This window comes from Schistocerca cancellata, chromosome 1 (assembly GCF_023864275.1).
Source record: "Schistocerca cancellata isolate TAMUIC-IGC-003103 chromosome 1, iqSchCanc2.1, whole genome shotgun sequence".
Lineage (NCBI taxonomy): Eukaryota > Metazoa > Arthropoda > Insecta > Orthoptera > Acrididae > Schistocerca > Schistocerca cancellata.
In genome coordinates, this window is record NC_064626.1 from 756,812,341 (window position 1) to 756,839,423 (window position 27,083).

Sequence of the window (27,083 nt, forward strand, 5' to 3'; positions counted from 1 at the left end):
CCGTGTTGCTTGCGACCTGCTTTAAGGACGGCAGCCATCGATACCTGCCGACAAAACCTTCAGCATACCAGCCATAACATCATCGCCAACCATAAAGCCATACTTCCTGAATAACAGGACCCAAGTTCAGTCGCAAACATTTATCGCACTCACGCTAATGCAGCTACCTTACTGCCACTAGATATTTGGACACCTGCCTTCGACTAGGCAGTCATAAATTCAATTTCCGTTTGCGACGCTTTCTCCGCCGACGCAGGTTGCCACAATTTGCTGGGGCCAAAGAGATTCTGCAAGACCCTTCGGGTTTTACAATTGCTTTAGTGTGAGCAAATATCATGAAACCGGACGTTTAGGCGCCCTGGTGCAGTCTAATGAACTGTGAGTGTGAAAGAGAACTCATTATGAATTTGGAGGGAGCTAGTGGACTATCTGAACTTTACTGTGGATCAACTGCATGACTGTAGGACAGGCGTCTGGTGCTGTATAAACTTGTGAAAGCTTGTCGAATCCATGTCGTGCAAAAACACAACTATTTGGTATTCGAAATAAAAGTTTGTCGAATCCACGTCGTGCAAAAGCGCAACTATTTGGCATTCCAAATAAAAGTTTGTCGAATCCACGTAGTGCAAAAGCGCAACTATTTGGCATTCCAAACATGGGTCTACACGCTGTTGAAAAGGTTATCATTATGACATGCCCCGTGAGTGCGTTTAAGTATAGTTGTGCGTCTGACGCACGATGTCTGTTCGAAATCTCATAAAAGCTTTTCTTAACACTTATAATTTTGCGCCAACACAATGTTAGAGTGAAATGTGGTTACGTCGTGCAAAAGCGCAACTACACTCCTGGAAATGGAAAAAGGAACACATTAACACCAGTGTGTCAGACCCACCATACTTGCTCCGGACACTGCGAGAGGGCTGTACAAGCAATGATCACACGCACGGCACAGCGGACACACCAGGAACCGCGGTGTTGGCCGTCGAATGGCGCTAGCTGCGCAGCATTTGTGCACCGCCGCCGTCAGTGTCAGCCAGTTCGCCGTGGCATACGGAGCTCCATCGCAGTCTTTAACACTGGTAGCATGCCGCGACAGCGTGGACGTGAATCGTATGTGCAGTTGACGGACTCTGAGCGAGGGCGTATAGTGGGCATGCGGGAGGCCGGGTGGACGTACCGCCGAATTGCTCAACACGTGGGGCGTGAAGTCTCCACAGTACATCGATGTTGTCGCCAGTGGTCGGCGGAAGGTGCACGTGCCCGTCGACCTGGGACCGGACCGCAGCGACGCACGGATGCACGCCAAGACCGTAGGATCCTACGCAGTGCCGTAGGGGACCGCACCGCCACTTCCCAGCAAATTAGGGACACTGTTGCTCCTGGGGTATCGGCGAGGACCATTCGCAACCGTCTCCATGAAGCTGGGCTACGGTCCCGCCCACCGTTAGGCCGTCTTCCGCTCACACCCCAACATCGTGCAGCCCGCCTCCAGTGGTGTCGCCACAGGCGTGAATGGAGGGACGAATGGAGACGTGTCGTCTTCAGCGATGAGAGTCGCTTCTGCCTTGGTGCCAATGATGGTCGTATGCGTGTTTGGCGCCGTGCAGGTGAGCGCCACAATCAGGACTGCATACGACCGAGGCACACAGGGCCAACACCCGGCACATGGTGTGGGGAGCGATCTCCTACACTGGCCGTACACCACTGGTGATCGTCGAGGGGACACTGATTAGTGCACGGTACATCCAAACCGTCATCGAACCCATCGTTCTACCATTCCTAGACCGGCAAGGGAACTTGCTGTTCCAACAGGACAATGCACGTCCGCATGTATCCCGTGCCACCCAACGTGCTCTAGAAGGTGTAAGTCAACTACCCTGGCCAGCAAGATCTCCGGATCTGTCCCCCATTGAGCATGTTTGGGACTGGATGAAGCGTCGTCTCACGCGGTCTGCACGTCCAGCACGAACGCTGGTCCAACTGAGGCGCCAGGTGGAAATGGCATGGCAAGCCGTTCCACAGGACTACATCCAGCATCTCTACGATCGTCTCCATGGGAGAATAGCAGCCTGCATTGCTGCGAAAGGTGGATATACACTGTACTAGTGCCGACATTGTGCATGCTCTGTTGCCTGTGTCTATGTGCCTGTGGTTCTGTCAGTGTGATCATGTGATGTATCTGACCCCAGGAATGTGTCAATAAAGTTTCCCCTTCCTGGGACATTGAATTCACGGTGTTCTTATTTCAATTTCCAGGAGTGTATTTGGCATTCCAAATATGGGTCTACACGCTGTTGAAAAGGTTATCATTATGACATGCCCCGTGAGTGCGTTGAAGTATAGTTGTGCGTCTGACGCACGATGTCTGTTCGAAATCTCATAAAAGCTTTTCTTAACACTTATAATTTTGCACCAACACAATTTTAGAGTGAAATGTGGTTGGCATCATTACATACGACTGTTTTTTAATGTGTAACTGCGAGAAGTTTCGTTGCTGTATGTCTGTTAGTTATTGTTCAGTGCTGCATTGAGTAGAACGTTGTGTCGCACAATTTGAGAATTTCAGGGTGGTAGAGTTAGTGGAGCAAGGCGTCTGCGTTCAATTTTGCGTGAAACTTAAAAACAAAAAACCATTACAGAGACTCACCAAATGATGCAGGAAGCCTACAGTGATGAATGCTTAAGCCGTACTCGGTGTTACCAATGGTTCATACGCTTTAAAAATGGCCGGACTGAAGTTAGAGATGATCTTCATTCAGGACACGGTTTAACGTCTACCGACGACGCTCATGTCAGGAACTTCAAAGAAATTGTGCGTGCCTATCGAAGACTGACTGTCCGAGAGATTGCAGAAGAGTGTAACATATCAGTTGGAGTATGTCATGAAATCCTGACACAGCATGTTGGAACGCATCGTGCTGCCGCCAAGTTCGTCCCACGACTCACGAGACAAGGATCGCCTCACAATCTGTGAAGAACTTTTGGATCGCGCAGATGAGAACGGGATGTTACTTAAGAGAATAATAACTGGCGATGAGACGTGGGTCTAGTGTTATGATGGTGAGACCTTGGTTCAGTCTTCACAGTGGGTTAGGGAAGATTCTCCAAGATCCGTCAGGTCAGGTCAAATATCAAGGTCATGCTCGTAGTTTCCTTTGACTTTGAAGGATTAGTTCATCATGAATTCGTGCCAAAGGGCAAATTGTTAATAGATGGTGTTATCGGGACATGTTGCGACGCCTGCGAGAAAATGAGAGAAGGAAACGGCCTGAAATGTGGCGAGACAATTCATGGCCCTTGCATTACGATAACGCACCCGCACAATCATCCCTGTTGGTGCGTGATATTGCATAAGAGACGAAATCACAGTGCTGTCTGACGCTCTGTTCCCTGACCTGGCCCCTGAGGACTTTCCTTTTATTTCCAGAGTTCAAAACGTCGTTGAGAGGACGAAGATTTGTAGCGATAGATGAAAGAAAAGTTATTTCGCAGACGGCGCTTTGCGCGATCTCGCGAGAGGGGTACCAAGACCGTTTCCGATATTGGAAACAGCGTCGGGAGCGGTGTATCAATTGCGGAGGAGAGTATTTCGGACACCATGCACAATCAGTAAGAGGTAAGCGTAGAAAAATATTGTGGACAACGTTCCGGAATTTTTTTAACAGATCTCATGTTTCCTAGGCAAACTACGCATTTTTCGGATGCCTAATCGTCTGTGACATCTGCACTCACATTTCCCAGTTGACGATCACAGTTTTGGATGTTATCATTGGTGCCGCCTAATTAGCCTTGGGCCTCTTACCTGTATAGGAGGAATGAAGAGTCCGCTGACGAGGTCGAACTGTCCGTCTATGGGCTCCGGGTGGACGGTGTGGTGCTTGCGCTTCTGCGCGGCGTCGCGGATCACCTGCACCGTCTTGACGCCGCGGTCGCTCTCCGACCGCCAGTTGAGGACCCACACCTGGTCCAGGTGCGGCACGTAGTGCAGCTCCACCGGCATCTTGTCCGTCGTCACCACCTGCCGGCGAGAACAGCCAAGGACGTTCAGAATACGGCTATTAACAGCACGTGGCAACATAGTAGGTAATGTCTACAGGTCCCTGACGTCGAGGTGCTGCTCCAACTTTCAGACATATGTATACACTAAACTGTCAGTTTGCCACGCGGCGTCACCCAACAGTGAGAAGTGTGGTTTCTTTGGCAGTTCTTTGAGTGTGCGTACACTGCAGACGTAACACGAGGAAATGGCTAGTTTTTACGAACAACGTGCGGCAGTGAAGTTTTATTTCTTGCTGGGCAAGAACGCAGCAGAAACTGTTGCGATGATTCAGACAGCTTAAAAGAGACCATGCTCTTAGTAAAACGCAAGTGTACGAATGGTTTTCTCTGTTTAGAAAGGGACAAATGGTGGTTGAAGATCAGCCCCGTTCCGGTCGAACTTCAACTGCTCGACGCGAAGACAACACCGACAAAATCCGTGATCTCATCAGTGAAGATCGACGCAGGACAATGGACCAACTCGAGAACTTCTCCGGGTTGTCCTGGAGCTCAATTCAGCCCATCTTGACCTTCGATTTGGGGATGCGAAGAGTGGCAGCAAAATTCGTGCCGAAGCTTCTTACCGGAGATCAAAGGGATCGTCGCGTTCAAGCCCGTCTCGAAATGAAGGACGCGTTCAAAGATGATCCACATTTTTTCTACAAAATGATTACAGGTGATTAGTCATGGTGCTATGGGTACGATCCAGAAAGTAAACAACACTCATCACAATGGAAGTTACCTGGCTCACCTCGACCAAAAAATGTTCGACAAGTGAAATCGAATGTCAAAACGATGTTGATCTGTTTTTTTGGCATGAAAGGGATCGTGCACTCTGAATTTTTCCCTGAAAACCAGACAGTAAACCAACAATTATTTGGAGTTTATGAAACGGCTTTGCAGAAGTTTGTCGTGAAAACGTCCGGCTTTGTGGGATTCTGGCGTGTGGTTCCTGCATCACGACAACGCTCCCACGCACACGGCTCTCAGCGTTCGCCAGGTTTGGCCTCAACGAAGACGACTACCTTGACCCACGCTCCCTATTCGCCGGATTTAGCATCCTCGGACTTCTTCCTATTCCCGAGTATGAAAAGAGACCTGAGAGGGAATCCCGTTTTGCGGATGTGGAAGACGTAAAACGCAATGTCATGGAAGTGCTAGCAGGTATCAAAGAGGACGAATTTAAAATGTCCTTAGAACACTGGAATGAACGTTTGAACAATTGTATTAATGCTAATGGAGAGTACTTCGAAGGAGATTAAGGTTGTATTTGAAAACAATAAAGTATATGCTTTCTAGAAAGAAATTCCGGGTATTTTTGGGTCCTCCCTGGCATACACTAAACTATCAATTTCTGGGGCGAGAGTCCTCGTGTGCTACCAATACTTTCGGATGTTGTGGAAAATGTGACGTCACACGAAGATACAGAGTCGAGCGACACGAAAATAAACGTTACAATATGAATAAACTGCCAGATCTGGCCAGCTACCAAGTGCGCTGAAGTCAAAGGAAAAGCCATTTGCCGAGTCAAAAGATAATTAAGTTTTATCGAGATCACATCCCCTTCATTTCTGATAGAATGACAAAGAAACTTTTCTCGTTGCTCGTGGCATTTGTGCCAACACTCCAACAAGGACTTGCAGTTTGACGAGGTTTACCTGAAGTATTAGAGCAGTGTAGCGTGATATTAGCCGTGTACTGAGACCTACAAAATCTCCGTAGAGATCCAGAATATCCAAAGAAGAGCGGCGCGTTTCGTCACGGGAACGGTCAGCCATGCGAGAGTTTTACGAAGATGCTCGACAAATCCCAGTGGCAGACAACACAAGAGTCGCTTTCTATGCACGCATTTATATGATTCATATAAGAGGCTTTCTGCCTCACAGAGAGGCTACCTGTTGACATTGCGAGAGAGAAACTTCCTCCAGAAATGACCACAATGATGATATTAGATAAACCAGAGCTAATACCGATTACCGACAATCATTCTTCCCACGCGCCAACCGTGAATAGAAGGGGAAGGGCGGTAACGACAATGGTGCCAGAAGAACCCCCGCCACGCAGCGTCAGGTGCCTTATGAAACACAGATGTTTCCAAAACTACTGGGTCTATGACAAATTACGTTATATTGTTCCGAACGCTCAGTTTTGTCAGTCTGGGATGCCAGATCTAAAAGAAACATCGGTAAGGTAACACGCATCTATAATACCTTAAGTTCAGCTTTTCTTTGCTGAGTCACTCGGTGTGGAGTCTGTACGACCCCAAATGTTCAAATGTGTGTGAAATCGTATGGGACTTAACTGCTAAGGTTATCAGTCCATAAGTTTACACACTACTTAACCTAAATTATCCTAAGGAGAAACACACATACCCATGCCCGAGGGAGGACTCGAACCTCCGCCGGGACCAGCCGCACAGTCCACGACTGCAGCGCCTTAGACCGCCCGGCTAATCCCGCGCGGCTGTGCGACCCCAAATCCAGAGTTTTAACCACCTGCCACCCTGGTTACTGGAGAGGCCCAGAGTGATTTTAGATTTGGTGCGGGACAGGAGAGATAGCACTCCTGCTCCCGTTTTTAATGCGGTCTTTTCTGCTGTTTTATCTGAGCACCACGATCATGTAGCTGCTTTTACGGATGGGTCGAAGCAGGGTGACTCTGTTGGTTGCTCTGTCGTCTTCTCGGATCGTGTCCTCAAGCTCAGACTGCCTCCCGAATTTACCATCTTTAACGCAGAATTATATGCCATCTTGCTGGCAGTGGAGCAGATGAGACTTTGTCCCAGTGTTAGATTTCCCGTGTGTTCAGATTCTTTGAGCGCCCTTTAGTCTCTCCAGCGTTTGTACGCAGCAGCTAAAGGAATCCAGACTATCCACGACGCCCTCCTCCAACTACAGCGACTGGGGAAGCAGGTGGCTTTGTCCTCGATACCAGGGCACGCGGGAATTCTGGGAAATGAAAGGGCTGATCGAGCAGCCAAGGAGGCGTGTCGTGACCGTCAGGTCTTCCAGTGTGCTATCCCACTATATGCCCTCACCTCGCTGTTGCGGTATAAAGTCCTTTGTCGCTGGGAACATGAGTGGCTAGAAGTGACCGACAACAAGCTCCGTGTCGTCAAGCCCACAACTCGGCCGTGGCGTACTTCCTTCCAGCCTCGTCGACGGGACGAGGTCCTCCTTACTCGTCTTCGCATCGGCCATAGCACTATGACCCACGGATTTTTACTGCGGCGAGAGGATCCTGGTGCGGTGCTTGTGGCTTTCAGATCACGGTGCACCACATTTTATTGGACTGCATTTTATTTGCTGACCAGCGGACTGCAGCGGACTTGCCAGCAGATCTGCAATCTATTTTATGCAATGCTCAAACGAATGTGGTTCGCGTTTTAAACTTCTGTGAATTGTCCCACATTTTTAACAAGATTTTTGGGGAGATATTTTTAATGTGTCAACGGGGTGGCTGGCTCACCCAAATTTTTTCGTAAGTGGTCAGCCAGTCACATTTCCAGTTGCTGTTCTTTTAGCTCTTTTGTGATTTGTTTTCCCTCTGTTTTAATTTCCTGATTGGCTATCTTGCCTCCTCATTGGTTTTAGTGCATGTGAGTGTGCCTGTGCGATAGAGTTATTGTGTGGTCGTTTCGTGTGCATTCATGTACGACAGTTTTCGTTCTTATCCACATTTTTTTGAAATCGATATGAGGGCGCTGATAACCTCGCCGTTGGGCGCCCACAAGATACCAAACTACACACTTGTCTCTCCTCAAATTCTCTACTAGTTGGTGTCATTTCGCAACAGAGTAAAATCAGCTCTGAATAATATCCACATTGTTATTAGAATTTAACATTGGTGTTTGGTCCGTATTAATCATATGAACTACGAGATACGTCCAATAATTAAAGCAACACATATTTTTCTGAGAACAGGTTGCTTTGATTCAGGATTCCAGTACACTACATTAGTATTACTCTCCAGCCTTTTGGCTACATATCCCTATTTTTCAGCATGATCTGCGTTCAATGCGACGGCATTACGTTGCTTTACTGGTCGGACCTTCACACCCGCTTGGTAGCACTGTACTGGTCGCCGTCGGAGCCAACATCTTGCTGCGTCATTAACCTCCCCACAATCCCCGTACTGCTTACCCTGGAGTACATCCTTCGTCGAGCCAAACAGATGGAAGGCGGAACGTGCGAGATCGTGGCTATAGGGGGATCAAACAGAACTTCTGTGAGGCCTTGCATCCCAGCGAGAAGGAGAATTTTGTTTGCATTATTGTGGCGTCGAACACGCAGAAGCCGTTTATGCAATTTCCTGAGAATAGCACAATATGCTTCAGAGTTGATCGTTGCACGATGATCGAGAATATGAATCAGAATAGCGCCTTCGGGTTCCCAGAAGATCATCGCCATGATTTTACCTGCTGAGGGAGCGGCTTTAAACTTCTACTTTCGAGGTGGTGAGAGACCACTCCATGGTTTGCCATTTTGTTTCTGGTTAGAAATGTTAGAAATGATGAACGGCAACGGCTTTGCCGCAGTGGATACACCGGTTCCCGAAGTTAAGCGCTGTCGGGCGTGGCCGGCAATTGGATGGATGACCATCCTGGCTGCCATGAGCTGCTGCCATTTTTCGGGGTGCACTCAGCCTGGTGATGCCAACTGAGGAGCTACTTGACCGAATAGTAGCGGCTCCGGTCAATGAAAACCATCATAACGACCGGGAGAGGGGTGTGCTGACGACACGCCCCTCTTATCCGCATCCTCATCTGAGGATGACACGGCGGTCGGATGGTCCCGATGGGCCACTTGTGGCCTGAAGATGGACTGCTTGTTAGAAGTGATGAAACCATGTTTTCTCATCTGTGACGATGATGGAAAAAAGTCGTCACGATCAACCGCGTTCTCAAGCAATTCCGCACATGTGGTCCACTGTTGCTCTTTATGATCTTCTGTTAGGCGGAGGGGAACGCTGCGGGCACACACCTCTGAGTACCCCTAAAGGTAGACGAGTGTTGCACACTCGTCACCACTATCAACGAAGACGTCCAATTGGGTAGCGAGGTGTTTGTGATCCGTTGATCACCTCACACGAGAGTGTCCGCACGTTCCAATGTCACAGCTGTGTCCTGCCGTCTGGCACGCGGGATATGGGATGGGATTCGACGACCTTGTTGCGATGACGACAGACGCCTCGCCCAAGACTCACAACACTGAAAGGTCTATGTAGACGTTCTTCAAGCCCCTATGAGTATCTGCTTTGCTCTGGTTTCCCGACAAATGAAATTCAATGACAGAATGACAGCTCTCTGCTTGGAGCCCTCCTCCATTACAGAAGCAATTTTGAAGGCTATATATAGCGCTGTCACCTATCGGAACTTCCAGAATTTTTTTTTTGTCATCAGTCTACTGACTGGTTTGAAGCTGCCCACAACGAATTCCTTTCCTGTGCTAACCTCTTCATCTCAGAATAGCACTTGCAACCTATGTCCTCAATTATTTGCTTGACGTATTCCAATCTCTGTCTTCCTCTACAGTTTTTGCCCTCTACAGCTCCCTCTAGTACCATGGAAGTCATTCCCTCATGTCTTAGCAGATGTCCTATCATCCTGTCCCTTCTCCTTATCACTGTTTTCCACATATTCCTTTCCTCTCCGATTCTGCGTAGAACTTCCTCATTCCTTACCTTATCAGTCCACCTAATTTTCAACATTCGTCTATAGCACCACATCTCAAATGCTTCGATTCTCTTCTGTTCCGGTTTTCCCACAGTCCATGTTTCACTACCATACAATGCTGTACTCCAGACGTACATCCTCAGAAATTTCTTCCTTAAATTAAGGCCGGTATTTGATATTAGTAGACTTCTCTTGGCCAGAAATGCCTTTTTTGCCATAGCGAGTCTGCTTCGTGACCATCAATCCTGATGTTAAGTTTCTCGCTGTTCTCATTTCTACTACTTCTCATTACCTTCGTCTTTCTCCGATTTACTCTCAAACCATACTGTGTACTCATTAGACTGTTCATTTCGTCCAGCAGATCATTTAATTCTTCTTCACTTTCACTCAGGATAGGAATGTCATCCGCGAATCGTATCATTGATATCCTTTCACCTTGTATTTTAATTCCACTCCTGAACCTTTCTTTTATTTCGATTATTGCTTCCTCGATGTACAGATTGAAGAGTAGGGGCGACAGACTACAGCCTTGTCTTACACCCTTCTTAATACGAGCACTTCGTTCTTGATCGTCCACTCTTATTATTCCCTCTTGGTTGTTGCACATATTGTATATGACCCGTCTCTCCCTATAGCTTACCCATATTTTTTCAGAATCTCGAACAGCTTGCACCATTTTATATTGTCGAACGCTTTTTCCAGGTCGACAAATCCTATGAAAGTGTCTTGATTTTTCTTTAGCCTTGTTTCCATAATTAGCCGTAACGTCAGAATTGCCTCTCTCGTCCCTTTACTTTTCCTAAAGCAAAACTGATCGTCACCTAGCGCATTCTCAACTTTCTTTTCCATTCTGGTGTATATTATTCTAGTAAGCAGCTTCGATGCATGAGCTGTTAAGCTGATTGTGCGAAAATTGTCGCACTTGTCAGCTCTTGCCGTCTTCGGAATTGTGTGGATGATGCTTTTCCGAAGGTCAGATGGTATATCGCCAGACGCATATATTCTACACACCAACGTGAATAGTCGTTTTGTTGCCACTTCCCCCAATGATTTTAGAAATTCTGATGGAATGTTATCTATCCCTTCTGCCTTATTTGACCGTAAGTCCTCCAAAGCTCTTTTAAATTCCGATTCTAATAGTGGATCCCCTATCACTTCTAAATCGACTCCTGTTTCTTCTTCTATCACATCTGACAAATCTTCACCCTCATAGAGGCTTTCAATGTATTCTTTTCCCCTATCTGCTCTCTCCTCTGCATTTAACAGTGGAATTCCCGTTGCACTCTTAATGTTACCACCGTTGCTTTTAATGTCACCAAAGGTTGTTTTGACTTTCCTGTATGCTGAGTCTGTCCTTCCGACAATCATATCTTTATCTTCTGGTAGACCTTCCGGGATGTAAGGTCGTGGTCCATGAAACTCTTCAGCTCCTAACGTTTCGTCCAGAGCTGCGCTGGACATCCTCAGAGGGGTGTTTCTCCTCCGGTGAGTCTTGCCGACTCACCGGAGGAGAAACACCCCTCTGAGGATGTCCAGCGCAGCTCTGGACGAAACGTTAGGAGCTGAAGAGTTTCATGGACCACGACCTTACATCCCGGAAGGTTTACCAGAAGATATGTCATCCGGTCGTGAAAGCCTTCAGTCTGTAATCATATCTTTTTCCATGTCTTCACATTTTTCCTGCAGCCATTTCGTCTTAGCTTCCCTGCACTTCCTATTTATTTCATTCCTCAGCGACTTGTATTTCTGTATTCCTGATTTTCCTGGAACATGTTTGTACTTCCTCCTTTCATCAATCAACTGAAGTATTTCTTCTATTACCCATGGTTTCTTCGCAGCTACCTTCTTTGTACCTATGTTTTCCTTCCCAACTTCTGTGATGGCCCCTTTTAGAGATGTCCATTCCTCTTCAATTGCACTGCCTACTGCGCTATTCCTTATTGCTGTATCTATAGCGTTAGAGAACTTCAAATGCATCTCGTCATTCCTTAGTACTTCCGCATCCCACTTCTTTGCGTATTGATTCTTCCTGACTAATGTCTTGAACTTCAGCCTACTCTTCATCACTACTACACTCCTGGAAATTGAAATAAGAACACCGTGAATTCATTGTCCCAGGAAGGGGAAACTTTATTGACACATTCCTGGGGTCAGATACATCACATGATCACACTGACAGAACCACAGGCACATAGACACAGGCAACAGAGCATGCACAATGTCGGCACTAGTACAGTGTATATCCACCTTTCGCAGCAATGCAGGCTGCTATTCTCCCATGGAGACGATCGTAGAGATGCTGGATGTAGTCCTGTGGAACGGCTTGCCATGCCATTTACACCTGGCGCCTCAGTTGGACCAGCGTTCGTGCTGGACGTGCAGACCGCGTGAGACGACGCTTCATCCAGTCCCAAACATGCTCAATGGGGGACAGATCCGGAGATCTTGCTGGCCAGGGTAGTTGACTTACACCTTCTAGAGCACGTTGGGTGGCACGGGATACATGCGGACGTGCATTGTCCTGTTGGAACAGCAAGTTCCCTTGCCGGTCTAGGAATGGTAGAACGATGGGTTCGATGACGGTTTGGATGTACCGTGCACTATTCAGTGTCCCCTCGACGATCACCAGTGGTGTACGGCCAGTGTAGGAGATCGCTCCCCACACCATGATGCCGGGTGTTGGCCCTGTGTGCCTCGGTCGTATGCAGTCCTGATTGTGGCGCTCACCTGCACGGCGCCAAACACGCATACGACCATCATTGGCACCAAGGCAGAAGAGACTCTCATCGCTGAAGACGACACGTCTCCATTCGTCTCTCCATTCACGCCTGTCGCGACACCACTGGAGGCGGGCTGCACGATGTTGGGGCGTGAGTGGAAGACGGCCTAACGGTATGCGGGACCGTAGCCCAGCTTCATGGAGGTGTTTGCGAATGGTCCTCGCCGATACCCCAGGAGCAACAGTGTCCCTAATTTGCTGGGAAGTGGCGGTGCGGTCCCCTACGGCACTGCGTAGGATCCTACAATCTTGGCGTTGATCCGTGCGTCGCTGCGGTCCGGTCCCAGGTCGACGGGCACGTGCACCTTCCGCCGACCACTGGCGACAACATCGATGTACTGTGGAGACCTCACGCCCCACGTGTTGAGCAATTCGGCGGTACGTCCACCCGGCCTCCCGCATGCCCACTATACGCCCTCGCTCAAAGTCCGTCAACTGCACATACGGTTCACGTCCACGCTGTCGCGGCATGCTACCTGTGTTAAAGACTGCGATGGAGCTCCGTATGCCACGGCAAACTGGCTGACACTGACGGCGGCGGTGCACAAATGCTGCGCAGCTAGCGCCGTTCGACGGCCAACACCGCGGTTCCTGGTGTGTCCGCTGTGCCGTGCGTGTGATCATTGCTTGTACAGCCCTCTCGCAGTGTCCGGAGCAAGTATGGTGGGTCTGACACACCGGTGTCAATGTGTTCTTTTTTCCATTTCCAGGAGTGTATATTGTGTTCTGAGTCTATATCTGCTCCTGGGTACGCCTTACAATCCAGTATCTGATTTCGGAATCTCTGTCTGAAATCTTCCCGTATCTCCCGGCGTTCTCCAAGTATACCTCCTCATCTTGTGATTCTTGAACAGGGTATTCGCTATTACTAGCTGAATCTTGTTACAGAACTCAATTAGTCTTTCTCCTCTTTCATTCCTTGTCCCAAGCCCATATTCTCCTGTAACCTTTTCCTCTATTCCTTCCCCTACAACTGCATTCCGGTCGCCCATGACTATTAGATTTTCGTCCCCCTTTACATACTGCATTACCCTTTCAATATCCTCATACACTTTCTCTATCTGTTCATCTTCAGCTTGCGACGTCGGCATGTATACCTGAACTATCGTTGTCGGTGTTGGTCTGCTGTCGATTCTGATTAGAACAACCCGGTTACTGAACTGTTCACAGTATCACACCCTCTGCCCTACCTTCCTGTTCATAACGAATCCCACACCTGTTTTACCATTTTCTGCTGCTGTTGATATTACCCGATACTCATCTGACCAGAAATCCTTGTCTTCCTTCCACTTCACTTCACTGACCCCTACTATATCTAGATTGAGCCTTTGCATTTCCCTTTTCAGATTTTCTAGTTTCCCTACCACGTTCAAGCTTCTGACATTCCACGCCCCGACTTGTAGAACGTTATCCTTTCGTAGATTATTCAATCTTTTTCTCATGGTAACCTCCCCCTTGGCAGTCCCCTCCCGGAGATCCGCATGGGGAACTATTGCGGAATCTTTTGCCAATGGAGAGATCATCATGACACTTCTTCAATTACAGGCCACATGTCTTGTGGATACACGTTACGTGTCTTTAATGCAGTGGTTTCCATTGCCTTCTGCATCCTCATGTCGTTGATCATTGCTGATTCTTCCGCCTTTAGGGGCAATTTCCCACCCATAGTACAAGAGAGTGCCCTGAAGCTCTATCCGCTCCTCCGCCCTCTTTGACAAGGCCGTTGGCAGAATGAGGCTGACTTCTTATGCTGGAAGTCTTCGGCCACCAATGCTGATTATTTATCAAAATTTAGGGAGTGGCGGGGATCGAACCCGGGACCGAAGACGTTTTGATTATCAATCAAAGACGCTACCCTTAGACCACGGGTAGCGGGCATATAGCACCATGTCCCACAAACGAAATCAACATAGTTTTTCAACTAGAATTGGTCCAGAAAAAAAAATGTGTTCCATTACTTATTGAACGCCTTTTGTAAGTTTCGTATTATAGGTCAGAAATATTATAACAATTATTTTGAAGCATATTTGCTATGCAGATTTCGTAGAACATTTGTCACGAGGCGTTGTTTCACATTATAGATTTCAGACTGTGGTAACGAATTATAATTGTTACTTTTGAATAAATGAAGTGTAGATGTTTTCCATTTTGAACGCAGATACGAAATTCTAAAACATGAAGGAAAAGATAATGCAAAACTCCTCGATAGAAATTGGCATTGTTTTTCATTGTATTGCATCACGTAAAATGTCCGCCTGATGAGCAAAGTGGCAGTCGCGTCGGACTGCCATGTGGACTACTCGGGTTCAGTTCCAAGTACTTCCTATTTTGGGAAGACTCGAACGAGACGCACAGAAGCTACAGAAGAGATATGAGGAGTCACTGAAATGAGAAGCAGAGGTTCCCACCTGTGGAAATCCGAAAACCGCTAAGAGTTGCTACTCACTTCTATTGAATATTATAGAATTTATATTGGCAGGCTATGAAGGGGTTACTTATTCTTGCTAGCAGGTATTTCTTTTATTCTTTTTTGTTCCGGCCTGCTGTGATAGAACATCTTGGGCACATTCTTATTCTTGGCGACGTAACCTTCTCTGATCATTTTGCACGTTATTTCGTTAAGGTTTGGGTCCGCCTAAATTTTCAGAACCATCTTTATGATGATTGAATTTAGTATTTCCGGATTTTCATTTTCGCCTACGGATAATATAAAGTCCAAATGGCTCTGAGCACTATTGGACTTATCTTCTGAGGTCATCAGTCCCCTAGAACTTAGAACTACTTAAACCTAACTAAGCTAAGGACATCACACACATCCACGCCCGAGGCAGGATTCGAACGTGCGCCCGCAGCGGTCTTGCGGTTCCAGACTGTAGCGCCTAGAACCGCTCGGCCACTCCGTCGGCGATATTATAAGGTCACAACGGTTAATGCAAAAATATTTTTGGGGGCAGTCAGAGAGAACTACGAGCTGTGAACTAATCTTGTGCCAAGAACTTTAGATTTGGAGAGCGTATTCTTCAAATGCTACTAAAATGACACTCTTTTCCAGCATCTTGGGAAATAAATCAGCGATAACGGAAATTGGCTTCAAATGACTAAATCTTTATTTTCGATTACTCTTTTGCATTTTTAAGAGTAATTCTTTTGCATTTAACAGATGGACAAACAGTCATAATATTTTTATAAGGGATCCTATGTCTTTCTCACTTGAGGTTTACAAGCCGCGTTGGCTTTAATCTGCATAGTCCAGTGGAGATCGGAAGATCTGGGGAGCACGTGGTCACTGCTCTGTTTTAAAACACAGACATTCACATGCACTAAATCCACACGGGCAAGCAAATGTCGTCAGCATTTTTAGTCAGAAGAATTGTATACACCTCGTGGCTGGCATAGAGCAGGATTTGGTGGCGGCATATTTTTAGCGTGAAGCGCTTGGCAAGAAATTGACTCATCTTGCAACATGCACAACCGATACAATTTTTTTTTGTCTTTTTGAAAGTTTGAAAATGCTCATCACAGTTAAAAATAAGATGGAAAGCTGTAACTTTTAACTTTTGGTTTGAGATTTGAATTGCTAGACCACGTGGTCGCGCCTAACGGAAATCATATTATTCTGCACGCGATTAATCGAACTGAAAATTATAACTGATACCTAAATGATCATTGCAAAAATAGCTACCAGAAAAATTGTCGAGTTTAACAAATAAGTAACATATTCAAATGCCTTTTATCCCGAGTTCGACGCAGCCCTTCTGAGGGACGTTTGGTCGATTACCTGTCTTCAAACACCCTCTTGACTAACCGTCTCGTGGAGCTCTCCCCGAGCAGCCCTGAGGTGGTTGGGGAGGCCCATGACCAGCCTCTCCTAGGAAAACATTTAGCTTCACACATCTTTGGCCAAACCCTCCGGTTCCTGGTCTCTGCCTTCCACTGACACCGTTTAGGTTGGTAGAACATTAAGAAACCCACCACTTCTCTGGGTTCGTCTGCTAATACATTCAAATCACTCACACATGACCACACACATTAAGGGAGGGCGAAAAAAAAAAACGGAAATAAGGACACAGGACGTGCATACAAGAATGAAAAAAAGAAAGATAATACGTCGACCCATATTGTTTCCACAGACATGCGGTTGTTGCGGCTGAAATGATTTCACAGTTAATTAGTTGCCAAAAAGATTGACCTAATTATGAATTTTGTATATCAGATAGTATAAAGGTTTGTTCTAGCACTAATTCTAATCATGTAACGACACCTATTGTGACGTTACAGAGTATCATGTTGAACCATGGCCCTCCACTCCTTTTTTCTTTTTGTCATCAGTCTTCAGAGCCACAAATTCCACTCCTGTGTCAAACTTTTCGTCTCAGAGTAGCACTTACAACCTATGTCCTCAATTATTTGCTGCCTGTAATCCGATCTCTGTGTTACCCCACAGTTTTTACTGTCTACAGATCCCTCTGGTATCGTGTAAGTTATTACGTAATGTCGTAACAACTGTCCTGTCATCCTGTCCCTTTTTGTTGTCAGTGTTTTCCGTGTATTCTTTTCCTCGCCAACTCTGCGAACAACCTTCTCACTTTTTAGCTTATCAGTCAACCTAATTTACAGCAGTCTTCAATAGAGACAAAACTCAAATGCTTCGATTCTCTTTTGTTCCGGTTTTTCCACGGTCAGTGTTTCATTACCACAAAACGCTGCACTTCAAACTTACATTCTCAGAAATATCTTCCTCATATTAAGATCTACGTTTTACTCTAGTCTTGACCAGAAATTTCCATTTTGCCAGTGCTAATGTGCTTTTTGTGTCCACGTTGCTCCGTTCGTCAAGGGTTATTTTGCTGCCTAGATAGCAGAATTCCTTGACCTCAACTGCTTCGTGATCGCTAATTATGATGTTAAGCTTCTCGTTGTTCTCATTTGTACTACCTATCTACTTTCGTCTTTCTTCGATTTACTCTTAATCCACATTCTGCACTCATTTAACTGTTCATTCCATTCAGCACATCCACTAATTCTTCTTTACTTTCACTGAGGATAGCAATCTCATTAGCGAATGTTATCACTTGTATCCTTTCGCCTTGAATTTCAGTCCAACTCTTGCACCTTTGTTTGATTTCCGTCATTGCCTCTTCGCTGTATAGATTGAACAGTAGGGGCGAAAGACTACATCCATGTCTTACACACTTTTTAATTTGAGCACTTCGTTCTTGGTCTTCCACTCTTATTTTCCGTCTATTTTCATTTTGGTTCTTGTAGATGTTGTATACTACCCATTTTTCTCTGTAGATTTTTTTCTCAGAATAACGAATATGTTGCAGCATTTTACATTCTAGGACACTTTTTCCATGTCGGCAAATCTTATGAATGTGTGTATATTTTTCTTCAGTCTTGCTTCCATTATCAATCTCAACGTCAGAACTGCCTCTTTGGTGCCTCCACCCTACCTAAACCCAAATTGATCATCTAAGAGATCCTCTGTATTCTCTTCCCTTCTTCTGTATGTTATTCTTGTCATCATTTTGGATGCATGAGTTTTCAAGCTGATCCTACGATAATTCTTGTGCTTGTCGGCATTTACAATCTTCAGAAATGTGTCGATGATTTTTTTTTTTCCAGTTTCATACACTCTACCCTCCAAATCGCATCCAAATGGCACCATAAGGCAGAGAATGACACGGTGTCTATCAGCACTCGAAGGCCCATCAGTTCTGGGTGTTAAGGCTTGCTTTACACAAAACGATGAACAAAGAAACTGTTGGTGAAAACTGCATGAAACTGCACCTTTTCTTTTCGTCACGACTCGTAATCTAGACAATATTATATATATTTCATGGGCTGTTTCGGGACCTGCAGAATTCGTTTCCGTTTTACACACTGGGAGATCTGCAGCTCGCTTGAAACTCATAAACACTGTTTATTACGAGAGTCACTTTCAGGGTGCAATCAGCCTCGTGATTCCAACTGAGGAGCTACTCGACCGAATAGCAGCGGCTCCGGTTCTCAGCTGAGGATGACACGGCGGTCGGACGGTCCCGATAGACCACTTGTGGCTTGTAGACGGAGTGCAAAGAAAAAAAAAATACTTTAATCACCATACCGGACAAAATATGTGTCGCCCAGCAGGAGACGTGTCGCTAATATCGAGTGAAAACGCCACTACTCTTAATAATGACATTTCGGTGGGAAAGACAGACCAGAAGTTCCTTCAAGCATGCCATATACAGCTGAAGCCACTCATTGATGACTGAATCCCGCAGAGATATGGCATTGTGGGAATGTTGCTCGTTACGTGTCCCCCGCTGAATATCCCTATATTTTATAAGCATTAAGACCGGGTGATTTAGCATGACAGTCGAGCTGCGGTAGGGTGCCTTATTTTTCGTTAAACCAGGAACGTATGCAGGGAGACTGTTAAGACGGCTGTTGTCATCTTCGATGACGGGAATTCCCACAGCATACTCATCATGAAGCTGTAGAATAAATAACAACACTGGATCATCGAGATGGTCGAAATAAACGTAATGGTACATTTTCACGGTAACCTCAATGAGTGGGTCCAAGTCAAAAAGTACAAAAAGCATTCCCACAACGCCGGCCGTTGTGGCCGAGCGATTCTAGGCGCTTCAGTCTGGAATCGCGCGACCGCTACAGTCGCAGGTTCGAATCCTTCCTTGGGCATGGATGTGTGTGATGTCCTTAGGTTAGTTAGGTTTAAGTAGATCTAAGTTCTAGGGGACTGATGACCTCAGATGTTAAGTCCCATAGTGCTCAGAGCCATTTGAACAATTTGAGCCATTCTCACAACATCACAGAAGTGCCTTCGGGATGAACTATGCCGTCCACACACTGTAGATTAAACGCCTCGTTGCGCTTTCCGTGGGCTGGACGTCTTGCGTTGTTTGAAAAGAGGCAAAACCGCGACGTTCTGGAATACACTTTAGGCTTGCAGTCAGCTACCGTACAGATTCTGTGTTTTTGTTTTTTGATCATCACTAAAGACGTTCAGCTTCGTGTGACGCTACGAACGCTGGCCTTTCGCGAGGTATTCGACTTGAATTGCCCATTGCATGCGGATCCGCAGCCATGTTTGCTCGGTAAATGGTTGAGATGGACCCCCATACACTGGAAAGTAGCTGTTAATGTTGTTTATAAAACCGATTGTCCTTTACAAAAGAGTGATATGCGCCCCTATCCGCGTCGGTTAGGATCTTCATACAAACACTTTTCTCACACCGTGTTACATGACTGCGAGTGACACACCATTCCTTGTAGGAACGTTGTGCAGACTGCGATGGTACACCCACAAATCGATTAACTTCACTCACGGTGAGGTCGCAGGCAAGTCCAAAACTGACAGCTGCTTTGAAACATTCTGTCACGTGTCCATATTGCCCGATCTTACTAATTCCATACAGCTGACTGTCACGTAGAATTCATTTTGCTGACTTGAATTGCAGTACGCGTACGAGAGATTGGTGTTCACAGTTCGAGCGCCCAAGTGATAATTTGCCGGATATAGTGCAAGGCTCCCGGGTAGCAATGCCTTGCATAGTCTGTCGGCAAAAAGCTACTTGCGTGCTTTATCTGTACGTGTAAATTTATACACAGTAGGTACTTCTAACAGACAACTTAAGAAATTACTTAAAATATTCAATGTTTAGTTTGCTGAAATATTTTAATTTATTTGCTATTCTTTACAATGACATACGAATTGCTTTCGTAGCATTGTTGACCATTCGCAGCTTTTGTTTTCATTGTTTAATATTTTCAATATTAACTGTTTCTACCAACGAGCGACAATAGACTATCCTGTCTTCAAAGTGTCAACATGTAGATCCTAATGCTGTCCATGATAACCATCTTTTTTATTTCATGACGTAGGCTGAATGGCTGATTAACGTAACTGTACCATCTATATATGCAATGACACAAATTATGTAGTATGCGGGATTTACTCAGGTCTGACGATCATCGTTTACTGAAATTAATTACCTGATTAACAAACTTCTGTGGCACATGACTGGATTTATAATGCAATAAATATTTAAAGATTCGGTGTGGAGCCTTGTCGCGAACATATTGCAACTCGTGAAAAGACTGTTAGCTTATTAAAAGGTACAGTTTCAGAATAATATTAACAATGTGACAATATGTCACAATGTACAACGTACTGTTCTTTCTGTATTGTTACGAAAATGCATTTACTCTTTACAAATAATATTTTTCAGTGCAATACCTCGCCGATCTCACGAATTTGCTGGCCTGGCCGTGTTTTTCTCTTCATTTCACTTCTTGTGTTGGGTTCACACCACTCGTCGCACTTTGCGTACTTTGTGATGCAATAAAAGTAAAGTCACACTGAAACCAACAAAATCGAATTACAATACGATCTAAATTTCAAACCAAAGAAAGCGAAGCGATGGTATCGGTTATACGTAAGAGATTCACTCTTACGTTTCACACGGGATTGTTTTGCGGCGCAGCGATGATGTTCGCGCTACCTGCTGAAGCGCCGTCCGTCACTGGCTCATATCTTGTGGTCGCTAGGCGAAAAAATGGCGCTAGTGACCTATCAGCCCCAGGTATACGTCTCCTAGACAATACATCAGTGGTGGAGGGCCACATGATAGCCTGACATCAGTTTTACCGTGCTCGATTGCGACCAGTGTGTTCTGTCAAGGGGGTGACTGGTATTTTGGCTAGTGACCTATATTGCTGCTCCTCCTCTACCTCCTCCTCATCCTACTACTACCATCAAAATCACTCCTGCTGATAGTATATATATTTTAACGTTGCCTTTCGACTAGTATCTAGTGTGTCATTACGACTAATTACAGCCTCAAAACTAAAGTAAAGAATCGGCAGTAATGAAGAAGCAGCTCGGGCATTACTTACGTCAACGACGACCATCTGAATCTTGCTGATGACGAGCACGCGGTCGTTGCGGGGCTGCGCCACATACACGTAGCGGTTGGCCACGTTGATGGCCTGTCCCCAGCTGCACGCGGTACCGCTACTGCCGCACACCAGCTGACGCTGGAAAAAAAAATTAAACAAGCTTCCACTTGTAACTCAGCCGCACCTTCATTTCACTCTGTGGAGGCGTATTCGAAATATAATGGCAGATCGCTTTACAAAAATAATAAGTCAATTATTAAAGTTATTATTGGTGATTTTAGTAGCATTCTTTACTTTGCCACATAACATCAGCACAGTTCCAAGAACCATCCATACCGGTACAATAGTTTCTTCAAGACCCCTCCAAAACTCCGCCTGATAACTGGTCTAGTTGACAAGGGCAGTCCTGAGTTCCTTCTCATCTTTAAAAAAAAAAAAAAAGTTCAAATCGCTCTGAGCGCTATGGGACGCAACTTCTGAGGTCATCAGTCCCCTAGAACTTAGAACTACTTAAACCTAACTAACCTAAGGACATCACACACATCCATGCCCGAGGCAGCATTCGAACCTGCGACCGTAGCGGTCGCGCGGTTCCAGACTGTAGCGCCTAGAACCGCTCGGCCACCACGGCCGGCCTTCTCATCTTCATTCCGTTGGCTATGAAGCCGCTGTTTCAAATTCAAGCAGAGATAATTGTTACTGGGTACTAGATTGGGACTGAAGGGTGTGTGATCCAAAAGTTCCCAATGGGTTTGCTGCATCTTGTCGTTGGAATTGGCAATGGCGTGTAGATGCGCTTTGTCGTGGCGGAGGGCTAACCTTGCCGATTGTTCCTAGTGACGCCTGTTCTAAACGGCACCTTTCTCAGTACACGTAGGCTGTAATTGTTGACCAACGTTCCAGAAAAACCAGTCAAACGGCAGCGACGGTGTGATACGAATTTCTCGACTTGTGCTATCTGACGGAGAGTTGTAGGGTTCCCCTTGATAATTCGAGAGTGCAGAGGACCTCCGCTTGTGATCAGAGACGAATAGTCTGCCGAAATCGACGATACTTCAGCCACATTATTCTCAGAATGGCCTCGAAGATAAGAAGCTGGAAAGGTTAATATGATATTAGCAAGTATCTTATTCACAAAGTTCTACAAGTTTTCTCTGAATAACTCTACCACTACAACTTCTAACCCAGGCCACCAATAAAAGAATCCGATTATCATTGCTGACCCAGTTTTGAAGCTTAAATTCACCTAGATTAATTCGCACCCGGTATCCGTGCTAACATCGACAGTGACCACTGATGTCATAAGTAATGTTGAGAAGTGTCGGTAAATATTTTTTTCTTAGCAAGAGTGACAGGACACAAATTTCAGAGTAGAGGAGAAGTCAACATGAGATATTCAATACGGATCACAAATGGGAAAAATCAAATGTATCCTTCAGTACACCATAGACAACTATGTTCCGAACAAAGTTTTAAGATATGGGAAAGACACACCATGGTTCTATAGCCGTGTTAGAAAACTGCTACGTAAACAAAGAGAGCTTTATCGTAGAGTCAAGAGAAGTCAAAATGCAGCTGATAAGCAAAAGATGAACGAAGCGAAAATGAGCATAACGACAGAACTGAAAGAAGTTCTCAACGACTTTGAAAGTAAAATTTTGTCAACGGATCTGAGTAAAATTCCGAAGAGGTTTTGGTCTTGGGTAAAATCAGTAAGCGGTTAGAAAACAAACATTTATTCACTCAGTAGTCACAATGGCACCGAAGTGGAAAACGACAGAGAGAAGGCCAAAATACTAAATTCGCTCTTCCTTATTTTGCCGTGGATGATCGTAATAGCCGGCCGGTGTGGCCAAGCGGTTAAAGGCGCTACAGTCTGAAACCGCGTGACCGCTACGGTCGCAGGTTCGAATCCTGCCCCGGGCACGGATGTGTGTGTTGTCCTTACGTTACTTAGGTTTAATTAGTTCTAAGTTCTAGGGGACTGATGACCTTAGAAGTTAAGTCCCATAGTGCTCAGAGCCATTTGAACCATTTGATCGTAATATGATCACTCCTTTCAATCAAAATACGAACTTCTAAATGGCAGATGCTGAGATAACTGATCAGGGAATAGAAAAACAACTACAATCGCTTTGTAGTGGAAAGGCATCAGGATGAGATTCTACGGATATTATGTGAAAGAACTTTCTCCCCTAGTAGCAGTAAGTTTATGGCAAGTCGCTGGAGCGGTGAAAGGTATCTAGTGACTGCGAAAAAGCGGGAGTCATTCTCGTTTTCAAGAGTAGGCGTAGGACAGACGCGCGTAACTACAGCCCTATATCGTTGATATCAATCTGTTGTAACATTATGGAAAAAGTTTCGTGCTCGAGAACTATGAAATTTTTGGAGGACGAAAATCATTTCTATAAAAAAATCATCATTGATTCCGAAAACAGAGACATAGTGAAACACAGTTCGCTGTTCCTCCATGAGATTCATAGCGCCTTATATATTGATTCCGTGATCGTTGACACCAGGAAAGCATTCGACACCGTCAGGAATTGCTCTTTAGTGAAAAAAAAAAAACGAGCTTACCGAGTATCGAACCAGATTTGGGACTGGATGAAAGACTTCCTTGCAGACATGATTCGACACGTCGCTCTTAACAGAACAAATTCGACAAATTTAATAGGTAATTTACGGAGTACACCAAGTAAGTGAGACAGGGCCGTCACTTTTTACAATGTATATACATTATCTAGTGCAAAGCGTCGGAAGCCGTTTAAGACTGTTCGCGTACAACAGTGTTGTCTACAAGAAATCAGCAACACCAGAAGACTGTATCGGTTTGCAGCATCACCTGCGTAGGAGTGAGGAATGGTACCGGCTTTGGCTGTTCACTCTGAAGGTAAATAAATGTAAGGCATGTATATAGGAAAAGAAATCCATTACTGTACAATTACGGAAACACCATATACCATAATATATCTAAGAGTAACTATCCAGAGCGACTTTGAGCGAAATGACAGCTTAAAACAAATAGTAGAAAAAAGCAGATGCCAGACTGATATTCACAGGCAGAAGCTTAGGGAACTGTAACTCATCCTCGAAGGGAGTAGCTTACAATGCGTGTATTGGACCGGTTCTTGAATATTGGTCATCAGTATGGGATCTCCACCAGGAGGGACCAACAGTAGACATAGAGAAGATCAAATGTAGAGAAGCGCGGCTCGTCACGGGATCGTTTATACAGCGTGAAAGCGCTACCGAGACGCTCAACAAACTTCAGTAGGAGACGGTACAAGAATAGCATTGTGGATCAAGAAGAAGTTTAATACTCAAATTTCCAGAGAATACTGTCCGTGAAGAGTCGGACAACACATTACTTCCTCCCACTTGCATCTCGGGGCATGAGGACAAGGAGGAAGTTCGAGACATTAGAGCTAATATAGAGGCTTACTGACAATCATTCTTCCCACGCACCATTTGCGAATGGAACAGGGAAGGAGTGATGAGACAGTGATATTACAAGAACCCTCTGCCACACACCTTCAGGACTATTGATGCAGATAATGTTTAAGTAAGCTATGGACGCTTAAAATGGAATGTTCCATGGGAACATGCTTCGGCGAATTGAGGGCAGAGGGAGAGCAGTAACACAAAGATCTATGGCTCGCGGAAGGGTCTGTCATCCCACCAGACTGGAGGATTGCCTGCCATTCGGCGCGGCCTTGCCCACATTCGTTCGTTGTAGCACACTTTCGGTACATACACTGAACTCCTCGTAGAGACTTACATATATTTAAGGTATACCACGTTGTCTCACAGCTTGTCGTCTTTTGCCGCTCTTACTGTGAGTATTGCGATCTGCACCAATGTATGTTGCCTACCATTCAGCGATGCAGACAGTTTTTTTCTGAAAGGAGATACATTCCAGAGTCGTCAGTGGAGACTTCAGAGCAGCGTACAAAGGAAAAGTCCCTTGTGAAGCTTCCTGGTATAATGCAAGTAAGGTATGTTGTAGTCGGAAATGGAATACCTATACCCTTTTTTTATTTTTTTAGTCATCAGTCTTCTGACTGGTTTGATACGGCCAGCCACGAATCCACGAATTCCTCTCCTGTGCCAACCTCTTTGTTTCAGAGTAGCACTTGCAACCTATTTGCCGGATGTATTCCACTCTCTGTCTTCCTCTACAGGTTTTACCCTCTACAGCTCCCTCTAGTACCATGCGAGTCATTCCCTCATGTCTTAACAGATGTCCTATCATCCTGTCCCTTCTCCTTATCAGTGTTTTCCACATATTCCTTTCCTGTCTGATTCTGCGTAGAACCTCGTCATTTCTTACCTTATCAGTCCACCAAATTTTAAACATTAGTCTGTAGCACCTTATATCAAATATATCAAATGCTTCGATTCTCTCCTGTTCCGGTTTTCCCACAGTTCATGTTTCACTACCAGACACGCTGTACTCCAGACGTACATTCTCAGAAATTTCTTCCTTAATTTAAGGATTTTCTTGGCCAGGAATGCCTTTTGCGTCATAGCTAGTTTGTTTCTGATGTCCTCCTTGCTCCGTCCGCCATTGGTTATTTTACTGCCTAAGTAGCAGAATTCCTTAACTTCATCTACTTCGTCACCATCAATCCTGATGTTAAGTTTCTCGCTGTTTTGATTTCTACTATTTCTTATTGCCTCCGTGTTTCTTCGATTTACTCACAACCCATACTGTGTACTCACTAGACTGTTCATTCCGTTCAGCAGATCATATAATTCATCTTCTCTTTCTCAGGAGAGCAATGTCATCACCTAATCGTATCACTGATATCCCTTCACCTTGAGATTTAATTCCACTCCTGAACTTTTCTTTTGTTTCCATCATTGCTTCCTCAATGTACAGATTGAACAGCATGGGCGAAAGTCTACATCCTTGCCTTACAACCTTTTTAATACGAGCACTTCATTGTTGATCGTCCACTCTTATTATTCCCTCTTGGCTGTTGTACATATTGTGTACAACCCGTCTCTCCCTATAGCTTACCCTATTTTTTTCAGAATTTCGAACATCTTGCACCATTTTACATTACCGAGTGCTTTTTCCAGGTCGACAAGTCCTATGAACGTGTCTTGATTTTTCTTTATTCTTTCTTCCATTATTAACCGCAACGTCAGAATTGCTTCTCTCGTGCCTTTACCTGACCTAAAGCCGAGCTGATCACCATCTAAGGCATGTTCAATTTTCTTTTCCATTCTGGTGTATATTATTCTTGTCATCAATTTGGATGCATGAGCTGTTAAGCTGACTCTGCAATAAATCTCACATTTGTCAGCTCTTGCATTCTTGGGAATTCTGTGGATAATATTTTTCCGAAAGTCAGATGGTATGTCGCCAGACTCATGCAGTCTACACATCAAGGTGAATAGCCGTTTTGTTGCCACTTTGTCCAATGATTTTAGAAATTCTGATGGAATGTTATCTATCCCTTCTGCCTTATTTGATCTTAAGTCTTCCAAAACTCTTTTAAATTCTGATTCTAACACGGGATCCTCCATCCCTTCTAAACCTACTACTGCCTCTTCTTCTACAACATCAGACAATTCATCCCCCTCATAGATGCTTTCGGTGGTATTTTTTCCGCCTTTCCGCTCACTCATCTGCATTTAACATTGGTATTTTCATTACATTCTTAATGTTACAAGCCT

At 45.3% G+C, this 27,083-nt stretch overlaps 1 protein-coding gene across 1 annotated transcript in view; it reads right to left on the minus strand.

Annotated features, from left to right (window-relative positions):
* Positions 1-27,083, minus strand: part of LOC126100756 (follistatin-related protein 5-like) — a 250,945-nt gene that overhangs the window by 37,676 nt on the left and 186,186 nt on the right. The window contains exons 10-11 of the mRNA XM_049911410.1: positions 21,396-21,536; positions 3,803-4,018 (exon numbers count right to left, since the gene is read on the minus strand). Coding sequence (XP_049767367.1) covers positions 3,803-4,018; positions 21,396-21,536 — 357 coding nt within the window. The remainder of the gene's footprint in view (positions 1-3,802; positions 4,019-21,395; positions 21,537-27,083) is intronic.